Consider the following 17,745-nt stretch of genomic DNA (forward strand, 5'->3'; position numbering starts at 1 on the left):
ACCCACTTCCCAGTTTGAATAGCATCCATCCACCACCACCCTCTGATTCCTGTCACTAATTCAATTTTGTGTCCATGCCACCACTTGCCCTTTAATTCCATGGACTTCCAATTTCATTGCGATCTGCTTTTCGTGTTGGCTTCCAGTGTGAGAAAGGGAATTGGATAAGCACCTGATGGGGAAGAAATGCAAGGATATGGAGAAAGGGCAGGGGAGTGGCACTGGCTGAGTTGGCCTTGGAAAGAGATGGCATGGACACGGCAGGCCGGGTGGCCTCCTTCTGTCCTGTAACCATTCTATGATTCAATGACCTGGAAAATTAGGAAAAGCTGCCATCAACCCACAGTGACTGATGACTCAAAAGCAGTCGGAATATAAGCATCATGGCACGTGAAAACCCCAGTGTACTGTCGTCTTGTCATAATTTCAGCTTATTGAAGCTGAAAATGCCCAAGGTGCGTGAGAGGACATTTTTCAGTAGTATCAAATTTAGAAATTACTGACAGTGAGCATGACACCCGAAAAAGCAAAACTCGTTTTTGAGCCTCTCCAGAAGATTTATATTGTGTTTTGATGAACTACTAGAGTTCTGCTTTCAAAGAGAACAATACGTAATCTCAGAAGGATTATACATCATTTAAATGTGAAAAATACAGGCATTTTAATGCAATGATTTAGCGACTAAGGACTGCCACGCAAATGTGATGAGCATTCATGTGCTATTTTTGCCAAAAATAATTTTGAGACAACAGGTTTATTTGTGTATATTGGAAATGTATCATTTCACGATGGAATAACTGAAATCGAAACTGAATAAAAGTATGTTTTGCAAGAACAAGCATGTGGAGCTAATTTTGTTCTCTCCTGTGGACCTGACTGACTCCCTCACTCTGTGGTTTTCAATCTGTGCTATTCTTATTCATTATTAATGTCATTTTTCACATTTCCCAATGGATGTTGACTGCTGTAGCATGGCTGTCATGGCTACAAACCAAATACTGCTTTGTGTAGCAGATGCTAACCAGGCATTCCAAGTCACCCACAATTGGCCAATGCTTTACATCTCACATCATAATCATGCACTACTGTAAATGAACTCTAATTTTGTGCAATTCCACAAGTGCAGTGACTAGAATTCTGAAATAAAGCCAGTTATGCATTGATTCTATATCTTGAGAAAATAGCTGCAAGTAATCTTAAAGGAAACAAATCTTTAGCATATGCAACAGCCATGTACGCCCTGTAAAGTTCTTTTGAGGGAAATTGAAGTGTTTTTAAAAACTGCAGTTTAGTCTCATATTTGTTCTGTCCATCTTCTCCAGGGATAAAACTAAGTACATACACCTGCTTTTAAAACAAAAAATCAATGCATCACAAAACTCTCTTTAGTTCTGACAGTCTCCTACTGCTTGCTTTGGTTCTAACAGCCTTCAGTTTTAGCCTTCAACCAACTTGGTTCTGACAAAATCTAGACCTGCCTTGCAACAAATCTCATTGGTTTGGATGGCTCCTGTTTTTCCCATGAACTGATCTGATCAGTGAATACTGACAATTCTTGTTCAAGAGTAAAAAGCTGATGGTTGTGATTGTTGGAGGTCAGTCATCTCAGTCCCAGGACATTGCTGCAGGAGTTCCTGAGGGTAGTGTCCAAGGCCCAACTACCTTCAGCTGCTTCATCAATGATCTTCCCTCCATCAAAAGGTCAGAAGTGGAGAGGTTTGTTGATGATTGCAGAGTGTTCAGTACCATTAGCAACTCCTCAGATACTGAAGCAGTCCAGGTCCATATGCAGCACATCCTGGACAACATTCAGGCTTGAGCTGATAAGTGGCCAGTAACATTCATGCCATTCAAGTCCCAGGAAATGACCATCTCCAAGAAGAGAGAATCTAACCTTTCCCCTTGACATTGAATGACTGTCATCACTGAATCCTGCAATATATTTCGAAAGTACTTCCTTTTTAAAATATTTTTCTAAGAACTCGTGTTTTAAATTTGTGGAAATGGATTCCTTTGGCGGACTGAAGAGATTACATAGATGCTGGAATTTGTTTTTTTTTAAAAAAAGGTCACTGGAAGGAATTGAGCTTTCTGTTTAAAAACAACCCTCACTGAATGTCACATGTCTTTAGCTAAATAAACAACAGGAGCTTTGGTGAATAGGGAGAGTTGTTTATAGAGAAGTGACATGTCAAGCTTTATGGTGGTCAAAAGCTGGTTTCATTTTGGGATTGTTTTGAGTCATTGGGGGGTCAGCCTGCTAAGAGAGAAGACACTGGTTCATCCTTTCTCTACCTCTCTGAGAAACCCGGAGAATCCAGTGTGTGAGAAACCCCTGATGCTGCTTTCTCCTGGAAAGCCTGCCAGACTAATCCTCGACGTCGCCTGAAGCGAACTGCTCCAAAAAGATCCCAATAAAAGCCGTCAAGGCGTATTTGGGATGTCAGAAAAGGGACAACTGATAGCATTTCATATTCTCTCCTTTTCCTTCAAGAATTAACAAGTATTTGGCCAAAGTATTTTTGTTTTTTTTGTAAAGGGATCTCTGCAGAGAAATCTTTATTTTTTTGTTAACCAGTTTTTGTTTGTGTGTGTGTGTGTTGGGCTAATTTAAGGGAATTTTCATATTTTAATCTGTGTTAATACTTTGCATCTTTACTGAATGTCTTGTTTTATAATAAATTGATACTTTTGTTGTTTATTAAAGAAACCTGGTTGGTGGATTTTATTCTGAAATAAAAATAGAGTATACAATTGTATCGGTATCGGGTAAATTGTATCGTTATCGGCCGTATCGGTATTCGGGTAAACATTTAAATATATGTTGTGACCCATGGAGAAGTGGAACTAGAGAGAGGCAGTGCACTCCTCCAGCCTTAGTCGTAACAACTATCAATATACTGGGGGTTACCATTGACCAGAAATGTAACTGGACCAGCCATATAAATACTGTGGCTCTAAGAGCCAGTCAGAAACTGGGAATTCTGAGGTGGGTAACTCAGCTCCCGACTCCCCAAAACCTGTTCACCATCTACAAGTTGCAAGTCGAGTGTGATAGAATTGTCTCCAGTTTCCTGGATGAGTGCTGTCCTATCAACACTCAAGAAGCTTGATGCCATTCAGGACAAAGCAGTTCGCTTGATTGGCACCCCATTCACCAACTTAAATATTCACTCCCTCCACCACTGACTCTTAGTGGCAGTAGTGTGTATGGTCTACAAGATGCACTGCAGCAACACACCAAGGCTCGCTCAACAGCACCTTCCCAATCCGCAACCTCTAACAGCTAAAAGGACAAGGGCAGCAGATGCATGGAAGTGCCACCACTTGCAAGTTCCCATGCAAGCCACACGCCATCCTGATTTGGAACTATATTGTCATTCCTTCACTGTCGCTGGATCAAAATCTTGGAACTCCCTTCCTAACAGCACTGTGGGAGTACCCGCACCAGATGGACAGCAACAGTTCAAGGAGGCAGCTCACCACAATCTTCTCAGGACAATTAGAGATGGGCAACAAATGCTGGCCTTGCCAGCGATGCCCACATCCCATGAAAGAATTTTTTAAAAAAATGCTGAGTTTAATTTTCCTGGGCTGGTGAGGAGAAACTTAACGTATGCCGTCCTCAGGAACTTAGCATATTCTGTCCTCAGGAACTTAAATTTTTGAGGAAGACCAAATATAAAGGGAATGATAATGTGTTCTGTGGTAGAAAGGGAATTAATATGGCGAACAAAAACAAGAATTGCTGGATTCACTCAGCAGGTCTGGCAGCATCTGTGGAAAGAGAAGCAGAGTTAACGTTTCGGGTCAGTGACCCTTCTTCGGAACTGACAAATATTAGAAAAGTCACAGATTATAAACAAGTGAGGTGGGGGTTGAGCAAGAGATAACAAAGGAGAAGGTGCAGATTGGACCAGGCCACATAGCTGACCAAAAGGTCACGGAGCAAGGGCAAACAATATGTTAACGGTGTGTTGAAAGACAAAGCATTAGTACAGATTAGGTGTGAATATACTGAATATTGAACAGCAGCAAGTGCAAACCTGAAGAAAAACAACCTGAAAAAAACAGTGGGTAAGCAAACTGAACAAACTAAGATGAAATGAAATAAATGCAAAAAAAGATTGTAAAAAATGTAAAAAGGAATGTAAAAAAAAAAGGAAGAAAAAATAACTAAAAATGACTAAAAATGAAAGTAAAGTGGGGGGCTGTCATGCTCTGAAATTATTGAACTCAATGTTCAGTCCGGCAGGCTGTAGTGTGCCTAATCGGTAGATGAGTTGCTGTTCCTCGAGCTTGGCGATCCTCTTGTTCCTTAATTTTATTAATTTTTTTGGCTGCGTTTGCTGACTGCCACCACTAGGTGGTGCTGCAATGGCACATTCGCAAATGCTGCCTGTGTCATTAAAATGTCACACTCTGCGATGTCAGGCAGCTGCCAGGATTAAAGATGGCACTGCTCAAATAATCACACGATGGCAACCTAAACACATGGCAGTGGAGAATGGCAGGAGGGGAGAGAGCGAGCGGGCCGGGGGCGGGGGGAGCGAGCGGGCCGAGGGCGGGGGGAGCGAGCGGGCCGAGGTGGTGGTGGTGGTTGTGGGGAGCGAGCGATCCGGGTCGGGGAGGGGTGTGGAATGAGCGGGCCGGGGAGGGAGCGGGTGAGTCAGCGGTCGGTGTGGGGAGCGAGCGGGCCGGGGTGGGGGGTGTGGGGAGCAAGCAAGCGGGCCGGGGAGGGGTGGGGAATGAGCGGGCCGGGGAGGGAGCGGGTGAGTCAGCGGTCGGTGTGGGGAGCGAACGGGCCGGGGTGAGGGGTGGGGGGTGTGGGGAGCAAGCAAGCGGGCCGGGGAGGGGTGGGGAATGAGCGGGCCGGGGAGGGAGCGGGTGAGTCAGCGGTCGGGGGGTGGGGTTGGGGCGGCGGGGGGAAGGAGGAGAGCACACCTGCCGCCAGCAAGGTCTTCGGCCGCGCTCTCCCCAGACCCCTGCTCTCTCCGGCCCGGATCCCCCACCATCTGCCCGCGTTACACGATGATGTCACCTGCGCATGCGCCAACCCCATCTGGCCACGTTATGCGATGACATCATCTGCGCATGCGCCAACAAGTCCTGGCACTGCGGAACACAGCGCATGCACAGAGGATAGGAACCAATTTGCACATGTGCATAGATTGGCGCAGTCAGATGACGTAAGCTGCTGGCTGCGTTGTCAGTAATTACTTTGATTTTTTTTTTACTGGCGTTGCAGGAATGTTTGGGTCAATCTACTAATTTAAAATGTTAGGTTTTGGGGAGTGAACTTGTTACCTATTTAGCTTTAAATGGTTTGTTTGGAGTCTTCAGTTTGTCAATTACACATGTGTACTCACTAATGTCTTTTTCTGTGTTCTTTTTCTCTAGGGGGCTTTACCAAAGTATTCCCATAATGCCCTTATGGTTCAAGCCATGAAGACCAACCTGACAGATCCAGATATTCATATATTATTTTTTGATGTGGAAGCTCTGATCATCCAGCTGCTAACGGAGGAAGCATCCAAACCGAACCCCACTCTCATTTCTCCAGAGAGTCTCCAGAAAGCACCAGGCAGCACAGACAAAAGCAGCTCCTTCCTGACTGGGAAGAGAGCAGCTGTCCTCTTCCAACAGGTGAAGGAAACTATCAAAGAGAATATTAAAGAACATTTGCTGGATGATGATGAAGATGATGACGATGACCTGAAGAGGCAGAAGAGGGGAGAAATTGACTCAGAATACAAGGGCAGCAAGTCAAAGCCACTCACACTGTTAGAGTACAACCTAACAATGGACACTGCCAAGCTATTCATGTCCTGTCTTCATGCTTGGGGTTTGAATGAAGCATTAGATGAGGTTTGCCTTATCCGCCTTGGCATGTTAAAACCTCACTGCCCTGTATCTTTTGGTTTGCTATCAAGGGGAGGACATATGTCACTGATGCTTCCTGGCTTCAAACAGACTACTTGCAAGACACTAGATGGTGCCATTGAAACAGGAAAAAAGCTAGTTCTGGGAAACAGCGCATATAATGTGTCCCGGGCAGTCACAACCCAACACCTGCTCTCTCTCATCTCCTTAGCCAACACATTAATGAGTATGACTAATGCCACTTTCATCGGGGAGCACATGAAAAAATTGCCACAAAGGTTTGAATTATTCTTTGTTCTCATGCAATTTGAAGTAAAATCATTTAAATTCTGAAAATTAATTTTCAATTTTGATGTAAAGGTATTGAGGTAGAGTTATTTCAAATAATTGTTTCTTTCATAACTTTTATAATCTAATCCAGTTATTTTCTAAATATAGTTGTGTATATAAATGTAGGCGCAGGTAGGTAGTCCAGGAGTCCCCTATGGCCATCCCCCTCTCAAACAGATATATCACGTTGAATACTGTTGGGGGGGATGGCCTCCCAGGGGAAAGCAGCAACAGCCAAGTTCGTGGCACCACGGATGGCTCTGCTTCACAGCAGGGGCAGAAAAAGACTGGGAGAGCCATAGTGATAGAAGATTCAATTGTAAGGGGAACAGACAGGCGTTTCTGTGGCCGCAAACGAGACTCCAGGATGGTGTTGCCTCCCTGGTGCTAGGATCATGGATGTCTCGGAGCAGCTGCAGGACATTCTGAAGGGGGAGGATGAACAGCCAGTGGTCGTAGTACATGTCGGTACCAACGACATAAGTAGAAAAAGGGATGAGGTCCTGCAAGATGAATTTAAAGAGTTAGGAGATAAATTAAAAAGCAGGACCTCAAAGATAGTAATCTCAGGATTACTTTCAGTGTCACGTGTTAGTCAGTGTAGGAACAGGAGAATAGACCAGATGAATACGTGGCTGTAGAAATGGTGCAGGAGGGAGGGATTTAGATTCCTAGGACTGGTTCTGGGGAAGGTGGGACCTGTACAAGCGGGACGGGTTAAACCCAGGCAGAACTGGAACCGATGTCCTCACAGGGGCGTTTGCTAGTGCTGTTGGGGAGGATTTAATCTAGAATGGCAGGGGGATGGGAACCTGGGCGGGGAGACTGAGGAAGATGAAACAAGGATAGAAGCGAAAGACAAGAAATAAAAAGGCAAAAGTGGAAGGCATAGAAATCAAGGGCAAGAAACAAATAGGGCCATAGTGTGAAATAATGCTAAGGTGACTAAGAATATTAAAAAGACAAGCCTAAAGGCATTGCGTCTCAATGTGCGGAGTATTCGCAATAAGGTAGGCGAATTAACCGTGCAAACAGATGTAAATGGTTACGATATAGTTGTGATTACGGAGACATGGCTGCAAGGTGACCAAGGATGGGAACTGAATATCCAAGGGTATTCAATATTTAGGAAGGACAGACAAAAAGGGAAAGGAGGTGGGGTAGCGCTGTTAGTAAAAGAGGAAATCAATACAATAGTGAGGAAGGATATTATCTCAGAGAATCCTGATGTGGAATCTGTATGGGTAGAGCTAAGAAACAACAAGGGGCAGAAAACGTTGGTGGGGGTTGTATATAGATCCCCCCCCAACCAGCAGTGGTGATTTAGAGGATGGCATTAAACAGGAAAGTAGAGACGCATGCAATAAGGGTACAACTGTAATTATGGGTGACTTTGATCTACATATAGATTGGGCAAACCAAATTAGCAATAATACTGTAGAGGAGGAATTCCTGGAGTGCGTATGTGATGGTTTTTTGGACTAATACGTTGAGCAACCAACTGGAGAACAGGCTATCCTAGACAGGGTATTGCGTAATGAAAAAGGATTACTTAACAATCTTGTGCGGAGTACCTTGGGGAAGAGCGACCATAACATGATAGAATTCTTCATTAAGATGGAGAGTGAGAGAGTTGATTCAGAGACTAGGGTCCTGAATCTAAATAAAAGAAACTATGAAGGTATGAGGCGCGGGTTGGCTATGATAGATTGGGGAACGTTACTTAAAGGGTGGATAGGCAATGGCTAGCATTTAAAGAATGCATCGATGAATTACAACAATTGTTCATTCCTGTCTGGCACAAAAAGAAAACGGGAAGGGTGGCTCAACCGTGGCTTACAAAAGAAATTAGGTTTAGTATTAGATCCAAGGAGGAGAAATATAAAATGGCCAGAACAAGCAGCAAACCTGAGGATTGGGAGCAGTTTAGAATTCAGCAAATTCAAAAGGATTGATTAAGAAGGGCAAAATAGAGTATGAGAGTAAGCTTGCAGAGAACATAAAAACTGACTGTAAAAGCTTCTATAGATATGTGAAGAGAAAAAGATTAATGAAGACAAATGTGGGTCCCTTACAGTCAGAAATGGGGGAATTTATGATGGCGAACAAAGAAATAATGGCTGACCAGTTAAATACATACTTTGGTCCTGTCTTCACAAAGGAGGACACAAATTACCTCCCAGAAATGCTGGGGAATACAGGGTCTAGTGAGAGGGAGGAACTGTATGAAATCAGTATTAGTAAGGAAATGGTGTTAGGGAAATTGATGGGATTGAAGGCCGATAAATCCCCAGGGCCTGATAATCTACATCCCAGAGTACTTAATGAAGTGGACCTAGAAATAGTAAAAAAAATTCTATAGACTCTGGAACAGTTCCAACGGATTAGAGGGTAGCTAATGTAACCTTACTATTTAAAAAAAGAGGTGGAGAGGAAACAGGGAATTATAGACCGGTTAGCCTTACATCAGCAGTGGGGAAAATGCTAGAGTCTATTATACAAGATGTAATAGCAGAGCTCTTGGAAAACAGTGACAGGATCGGACAAAGTCAACATGGATTTACGAAAGGGAAATCATGCTTGACAAATCTACTGGAATTTTTTGAGGATGTAACTAGTAGAATAGATAAGGGAGAACCAGTGGATGTGGTGTATTGGACTTTCAGAAGGCTTTCGATAAGGTCCCACTTAAGAGATTAGTGTGCAAAATTAAAGCACATGGGATTGGGGGTAAGGTACTGACATGGATAGAGAACTGATTGGCAGACAGGAAACAAAGAGTAGGAATAAACGGGTCTTTTTTGGAGTGGCAGGCAGTGGCTAGTGGGGTACCGCAGGGATCAGTGCTAGGACCCTAGCTATTCACAATATATATTAATGATATAGATGAGTGAATTAAATGTAATATATCCACGTTTGCAGACGACACAAAGCTGGGTGGGAGTGTGAGCTGTGAGGAGGATGCAAAGAAGCTCCAGTGTGATTTGAACAGGTTGAGTGAGTGGGCAAATGCATGGCAGATGTAGTATAATGTGGATAAATGTGAGGTTATCCACTTTAGTGGCAAAAAAAAGAGAGGCAGATTATTATCTGAACGGCAATAGATTGGGAAAGGGGGAGGTGCAGTGAGACTTGGGTGTCCTTGTGCATCAGTCGCTGAAGGTAAGCATGCAGGTGCAGCAGGCAGTTAAGAAGGCAAATGGTATGTTGGCCTTCCTAGTGAGAGGATTTGAGTACAGGAGCAAGGATGTCTTGCTGCAATTATACAAGACCTTGGTGAAACCACATCTGGAGTATTGTGTGCAGTTTTGGTCTCCTTATCTAAGGAAGGATGTTCTTGCTATGGAGGGAGTGCAGCGAAGGTTCACCAGACTGATTCCTGGAATGGCAGGACTGACGTATGAAAAGAGATTGGGTCGATTAAGCTTTTATTCGCTCGAGTTTAGAAGAATCAGAGGGAATTTCATAGAAACCTACAAAATTCTAACTGGACTGGACAGACTAGATCCAGGAAAGATGTTCCTGATGGCGGGGGAGTCCAGGACCAGGGGTCACAGTCTAAGGATAAGGGGTAAGCCATTTAGGACTGAGATGAGGAGAGATTTTTTTCTCTACCATGGAAAGCAGTTGAGGCCAAATCATTATGTTCAAGAAAGCGTTGGATATAGTTTTTCCAGATTTACTAATTAATTGAACTTAAATTCCCCCAGCTGCCATGGTGGGGATTGAACTCAATCCTCTGCAGCATTAGTCCAGGCTACTAGACCAGTAACATTACACTATGCTACCATCCCCCTAATGGTACTGTCACTGAATTAGTAATCCATGTAGGCCCTAAGGACATGGGTGCAAATCCCACCATGGCAGCTGGTGGTATTTAAAAAAAAAAATCAATTAATTAACAGTGGCGGCACAGTGGTGCAGTGGTTAGCACCGCAGCCTCACAGCTCCAGCGACCCGGGTTCAATTCTGGGTACTGCCTGTGTGGAGTTTGCAAGTTCTCCCTGTGTCTGCGTGGGTTTTCTCCAGGTGCTCCAGTTTCCTCCCACAAGCCAAAAGACTTGCAGGTTGGTAGGTAAATTGGCCCTAGTATAGGTAGGTGGTAGGGAAATATAGGGACAGGTGGGGATGTGGTAGGAATATGGGATTAGTGTAGGATTAGTATAAATGGGTGGTTGATGGTCGGCACAGACTCGGTGGGCCGAAGGGCCTGTTTCAGTGCTGTATCTCTAAAATTAAAAAACTAAAACTAAAAATAGTTCTTGGGGCTAATGGGATCAAGGCATATGGGGAGAAAGCGGGAACAGGTTACTGAGTTTGGATGATCAGCCATGATCGTATTGAATGGTGGAGCAGGCTCGAAGGGCCAAATGGCCTACTCCTGCTCCTATTTTTATATGTTTTTATGTTTCGAACAGTTTTACATGCTCCAATATTTCTTTCTGTACAGTTCATTTCTCTGGCACTGCCTTTCAATGGTTCCTCATGCATCTGTCCATTTGTAGACATTTCCTCCAGTGATTTTCTTTTTTTTGCCCCCTTTACCTACAAAGTCAACTCTGGTGCATCACAAGGTTTAACTTTTGATTCCTTCCTCTTATATTCTACTCCTTATTTCTATCATTTGGAAGCATTTGAGCAGCTTCCAAATGTACATCATCACTAACTCTACCTCTCCACCTTCTCCATTTGATTTTAAGGTTGTTGTCACATTGTCGTACTGACAATGTATGACAATGAGATATGGGTGAATTGAAATTAAGGTTGAGAAAGGCAAAGAGCCGTCCTCTTTTACTTCACCCCGCACCTATAGGTCTTTGGCCTTGACTTCATCAATCTACGCAGCTGCTGCTGTGGGCTGAATCTAGAGGTGTGGAACCTTAACGCATTATTTGTGCCTAAGCTCAACTTCCTTCCCTCTGTATGATCATTACTAATTCTGCCTGCCTTCATTTGCATAAGATCTTTCACCTCCACCCTATCTCTCTACTACTTCTGAGGAAATGCTATTCCACACCATTGTTGTTCCTTCATCTTCCACAAACTCCACCTGATTCAGAATATTGCAGGCCCTATCCTCACTTGCAGAGTCCCTCTTTAGCTACCACCATTACCTACATGTTTCTGGCCTTCAGAATCTATCAATTGCCTGGCTGTCACTCAGGCTCATAGAGGGATGGAATCCTTGCACATTGTTTGACCCTGAGCTCAATGTCATTCCTTACATATTAATTCATTGTCAATACTGACTTCTTTCATTTCCAAAACATTATCCACCTCACCATCCCACCACCGCTGATGGAACCTTAGACTGCCACGCTCTTGTTAGAAGCATAGAAAAATAGGAGCCAGGAGTAGGCCCTTTGAGCCTGCTCCGCCATTCAATACGATCATGCCTGATCATCCAAACTCAGTAACCTGTTCCCGCTTTCTCCCCATATCCCTTGATCCCATTAGCCCTAAGAACTATATCTAACTCTTTCTTGAATATCTTTAATGATTTGGCCTCAACTGCTTTCCGTGGTAGAGAATTCCACTGGTTCACCACTCTCTGGGTGAAGAAATTGTTGGCCCTTCATTTCCATAAACCACAACTTATTCACTTATATGCATTTGGAAAGGCATGGTCTGATTAGGGATAGTCAGCATGGCTTCGTGCGTGGGAAATCATGTCTCACGAATTTGATTGAGTTTTTCGAGGAGGTGACCAAGAGGATTGACGAGGGCAGGGCGATGGACGTTGTCTACATAGACTTTAGCAAGGCCTTTGACAAGGTCCTGCATGGTAGGCTGGTCCAAAAGGTTCAAACACATGGGATCCAGGGTGAGCTAGCAAATTGGATGCAAAATTGGCTTGGTGATAGGAGGTAGAGGGTGGTAGTGGAGGGTTGTTTTTCAGATTGGAGGCCGGTGACCAGTGGTGTGCCGCAGGGATCGGTGTTGGGCCCTCTGTTGTTTGTCATATATATTAATGACTTGGATGTGGATATGGGGCATGATTAGTAAGTTTGCAGATGACACCAAAATTAATGGTATAGTGGACAGTGAAGAAGGTTGTCTAAGGTTACAAGAGGATATAGATCAACTGGGAAAGTGGGCAAGGGATTGGCAAATGGAATTTAACGCAGACAAGTGTGAAGTGATGCATTTTGGGAAGTTAAACCAGGGCAGGACATATACAGTGAATGGCAGGGCCCTGGGGAGTGTTGTTGAGCAGAGAGACCTTGGGGTGCAAGTACATAGTTCCCTGAAAATGGCAACACAGGTAGACAGGGTGGTGAAGAAGGCGTATGGCATGCTTGCCTTCATCGGCCGAGGCATTGAGTACAAGAGTTGGGACGTGATGTTACAGTTGTACATAACGTTGGTTAGGCCGCATTTGGAGTACTGTGTGCAGTTCTGGTCGCCGCACTACAGGAAAGATGTGATTAAGCTAGAGAGGGTGCAGAAAAGATTCACAAGGATGTTGCCTGGTTTGGAGGGCTTGAGTTATTAAGAGAGATTGGATAGGCTGGGTCTGTTTTCCCTGGAGCGAAGGAGGCTGAGAGGGGACATGATAGAGGTATATAAAATTATGAGAGGCATAGATAAGGTTGATCGCCAGAGTCTGTTTCCCATGGTAGGGGTGACTAAAACTAGAGGGCATAGATTCAAGGTGAGAGGGAGGAGGTTTAAAGGGAATCAAAGGGGTAAATTTTTCACACAAAGAATAGTGGGTATCTGGAATGAGCTGCCTGAGGAGGTGCTGGAGGCAGGAACAGTAGCGACACTTAAGAGGCATCTGGATAGGCACTTGAATGAGCAAGGCATAGAGGAATATGGAATTAATGCAGGTTGGTGGGATTAGTATAGATAGGCATTATTGTCGGTATGGACGCGGTGGGCCGAAGAGCCTGTTTCTATGCTGTATGATTCTATGACTCTAATATCATAGCCCCATCCTTATCTAGATGAAATCTCCCATTTCTATAACTCCATCCTTGCTATCCTTCATTGGCTGCCTGTGTGTGCGCAAGTGAATTGATATCTAAGTCCTTGTAATTGCCTTTAAGTCCCTGCATGGTCTTGCCCAACCATAACTCAACAATCTTCTCCTGCTGCACATTTTTTCATGTACCTTTCTGTCCTCTCAAATTTGGTACTGTCCATCTTTGATCATTCCACCATCAGTGACTTTTTTTTTAGTTATAATACCTTTGCCATCTGGAATGTTGCTTTTAGAGCCTTCTGTCTGATCCTGCTTCATGTATGCATTGCTTGCTCCTCCTCACTGCCCATTTTTCCCTTCTGCCTGTAGAACACAAATATATTTCTCCTTGTCAAGAGTAATATGTTGAAAATACTTGTTAAATGGCATCTTAAAACAATTCTTTGCTGTATATCTTTTCATTTTACCTACATAACACTTGCACTTCAAAATAACTATTTACCTCTAAGACACTTTGGGACATTTGAGAGATGTGGCGAAGTGCTACAAGATGTTTTTTCCCCACATTTAAGTTTCTAAATGCTGGTCAATTTGTACTGCTATATTTGTTGCATTATGTTTTTGCTTCTGAATAGTTTGATCTTTGTATTCCAATATTTGTTTTGATTTCACAAGCTTTTTTTAATGTACCCCAGATTTCCCAGCCCCATAGTTGGTAATGTCCTTGCCGACTTGTCTAGGTCATAAAGATTTTGTGCATAATGAGTTCATCTGTTACTCTGATGGCAGTGCAGAGCATCCCTTGTAATCAAACCGCCCAATAGAGAAGTGACAAACTTAAATATGTTTTTAATGCCAAAGGCACAGGTATTCAGAAACTGAATCAAACATGTTCAGAGCCAAATACCTTCACTATTGTATATTTACCCATATCCTACTTTCCCACTTCTATTTTTCTGAAACTAGCAGTAAGATTAGTAGATTGTAAAGGAGTGATATAGAGTATATAATTCCATCAATCTGCTCTACCGCTGCCTTCGCTTTAACTATCTTCACCTCGAGATCTTATATGACTTTCTACCTCACCATTCCCTAGTACTTCATGGATTCGGGACTGCAGACCATGAGTAGAGCACATGCGGTTGTTCACCATCCCAAGCAGTACCTCTTGTTTCTTCAGTGGCGAATTTTCCCTTGCTGCAACATTATCCTGGAGAGCGAAGAGGCACCTCAAATTCTACGTTATAAACTTCCGCATTCAACTTTCCTTCCACACAATCTCTCGTTCTTAAATGTCATATTAAATGTGCAGTGCTCAAGAGTGGAGTTTTGTGTTTACAAATCCAGGCTTCACTCCTCCTTGCTCTCTTTCTAACTCAACCTCCATTAGATCTCTCCTCCTTGAAGTGCTTTACTTGCTACAGTTATGACTGCTCAAGACAAAGCCCCCAATCAAAATTTATGATTCTGATCGCGATGGGAGCAAAGCACTGTCAATTCAGTGTCGTCACTCCACAGGTCACATCATATTTCTTTAAGCTTTCCAAATGGGAAATTAAACAATCTAGTAACCTCCGAACGAAGCAAACCAAACCAAATATCTTTAGATATCAACAAATTAACAATTGATTTAAAAAAAACTAAAATCTTAAACACTATTAAAATAAACCAATATCTAAAGACCTTATAACTTAATTAAGAATCGAACTCCTGTATTCGAACACATTAGGGCGGCGCAGTGGCTAGCACCACAGCCTCACAGCTCCAGGGACCTGGGTTCAATTCTGGGTCCTGCCTGTGCGGAGTTTGCAAGTTCTCTCTGTGACCGCGTGGGTTTTCGCTGGGTGCTCCGGTTTCTTCCCACAGCCAAAGACTTGCAGGTGACAGGTAAATTGGCCATTGTAAATTGCCCCTAGTGTAGGTAGGTGGTAGGGAATATGGGATTACTGTAGGGTTAGTATAAATGGGTGGTTGTTGGTCGGCACAGACTCGGTGGGCCGAAGGGCCTGTTTCAGTGCTGTATCTCTAAATAAATAAATAATAAATATATTTGGTTTTAAATTAACTGACTGAAAAAATGGAAAAAAATAAAGTCTTTGCAAATTACGTTCTTGATGAATGGTCTTCCAATACAACTCAGTCAAAGTTCTCTTGCAGTCTTCCAAGGCCCGAAGAAAATGGAAGGCCCTTCCAAAGATAGGGGTTCAGCAGTTCAGTTGTAGTTGTAGTATTAAACTTTTTTTTCCCAGCGATGAACACAGCAGATATCAATAATATGTTGTGAGATAAAAAAGCTTTTATCTTACTTTTTATGGAATTAATTCAGCTTGAAGCTTTGTAGAATTTTGAGAGAGAAATAACACAGCTTTTTTTCCTTCAGTTTAAATTGTCTCCGAGAACTCTCAACTGACTGCTGCTTAGCTAATTTTAAAGTCAAAACTGCAACATTAAATCTCATGTCCTCTCTGTCTGGCTGTTGCTTGGCAGCCAGAATGCACTGTGGCTCACTGTGTCCAGAGAGTTCTTCTCCGTTAAGGGTGTGCACACTATTTCCGAGCAGAGAAAAAAAACTAACACAGGACTGTGACAACTCCGCCCCGGCGAAATGAAATGCCATTCCTGAAATGCGTTTCATTACAATGCAAGAAATAGAAACTGAAAAAACACTAACCTTTTTTCCCCGCATTTACGCACTATTCACCCTACTAATAATTTACAGCATTTTCTTTATACCCTCGCTATCTATGAGTTAACATGGTACAATCCGTGACAAAGCATCGGCGATAACATTATTTTTTCACCAAACCATGTATACAATTCTCTAAAATGATAAGACTACAGCAATAAATTTCATCAAAACATTTTTGGCTTTAAATTTTACAAAGGTTGTCCCAATTAGCCCATTTCAACCTTCCAGGCATAGAATCCCAGTTGTTTCGTGTTTTCCTTCCAAGTGTCCCTGTTGTCCGTCACCTCTGCCAGGTGAACTGCACAGCTAGGAACACTGGCCACCACGGGGTTTACTATTCTCTCAGAAGTTTCTCGAGTACCCCTTAACCTGTGTGGCATCATTTGATACTGGAAAACCCCGTCTGGTGTAACAGAAGCTGATTTTTCCTTAACTTGGGGTGTCAAAGGAATTTGGCAGTATCCCTCCAACACCTTTGTCTCTTTATGTTGCCCCTCTCTCCATACAGTCTTTTAAATGAGAACTTGGGTAGGAGTCTGCCTTCGTTACCGCAGTGACTTTTCTATAGTCTATGCAAGCTTGAGCTGACCCACCAGGTTTAGGCATCAAGACCACCTGTGAAATCCAGCTGTCCTGACTGGGTTCAACAAAGCTGCCCTTGAGCATGCATTGGACCTTTGCTTCCACTTGGGCCTGCCTGTCTGGACCTAAGCGGCAATGGTGTTGTTTTAAAGGAATGGTTCCCCCTATGCCCACATCATGTGTGGCTAAGGTTGTACATCCCAGCTTATCCCTACAAACTCTCTTAAATATTGTGAAAAGCCTGGTTAGGTCTTCTCGTTGTTTTGCCTCTAAGTGCAAAAGCATTTTGTCTAATTTTCCTAGCCATTTTGTATTCACTAATCTGATAGTTGGAGGTTCAATCTGAGAATTCCCTAAGCCTGTTTCTGCCTCATCCTCACTTTCCTTTTCCTTCTGAATGGTCCCGATTTCCTGACATACCTGCACTGGCTTATCCTGCTCCCTGCGATAATCTTCAGCCAGAAGTGCCGAGTTGATAGGAACATAGGAACGTGGGAAGATAGGAACAGGAATAGGCCATTCAGCCCCTCGGGCCTGTCCCGCCATTCAATGAGATCATGGCTGATCCACGGCCTAACTCCATATACCTGCCTTTGGCCCATATCCCTTAATATCTTTGCTGAACAAAAATCTTTCTCAGATTTAAAATTAACAACTGTTCTAGCGTCAACTGCTGTTTGTGGGAGAGAGTTCCAAACCTCTACCACCCTTTGCGTGAAGGAGTGCTTCCTAGCATCTCTCCTGAACGGTCTGGTCCTAAGTTCTAGACTATGACCCTAGTTTTAGAATCTCCAACCAGTGGAAATAGTTTATCTAGCCTGTCTTTTCCTTGAAGACTTTGATCAGATCACCCCTTAACCTTCTAAATTCTAGTGAAAGCAGGCCTAATTTGTGTATTCTCTCCTCGTAACTTAACCCCTGTAGTCCAGGTATCATTCTTGTAAACCTACGTTGCACTCCCTCCAAGGCCAATATATCCTTCCTAAGGTGTGGTGCCCAGAACTGCTCACAGTACTCCAAGTGGGGTCTACCCAGGGTTTTGTACAGCTGTTGCATAACTTCTGTGTCTTTATACTCCAATCCTCTGAATATAAAGGCTAGCATTCCATTAGCCTTTTTGATTATTTTCTGCACTTGCTTGTGCATTTTAAAGATCTATGCACCTGAACCCCCAAGTCTCTTTGGACATCCACTGTACTTAACCTCTTCCCATTTAGAAAATACCCTGCTCTATCTTTTTTTGGTCCAAAATGGATAATCTTATACTTGCCTCACTGAAATCCATCTGCCACAGTTTTGCCCACTCACCTAGTCTGTCAATATCTCTTTGCAA

General features: G+C 43.3%; 1 protein-coding gene across 7 annotated transcripts in view; it reads left to right on the forward strand.

Annotated features, from left to right (window-relative positions):
* Positions 1 to 17,745, forward strand: part of LOC137369594 (WD repeat-containing protein 7) — a 928,502-nt gene that overhangs the window by 278,723 nt on the left and 632,034 nt on the right. For all 7 annotated transcript variants that reach the window (XM_068030905.1, XM_068030929.1, XM_068030912.1 and 4 more), the window contains one exon: positions 5,401 to 6,161. In XM_068030905.1, coding sequence (XP_067887006.1) covers positions 5,401 to 6,161 — 761 coding nt within the window. The remainder of the gene's footprint in view (positions 1 to 5,400; positions 6,162 to 17,745) is intronic.

This window comes from Heterodontus francisci, chromosome 1 (genome assembly GCF_036365525.1).
Source record: "Heterodontus francisci isolate sHetFra1 chromosome 1, sHetFra1.hap1, whole genome shotgun sequence".
In the NCBI taxonomy this organism is placed as follows: Eukaryota; Metazoa; Chordata; class Chondrichthyes; order Heterodontiformes; family Heterodontidae; genus Heterodontus; species Heterodontus francisci.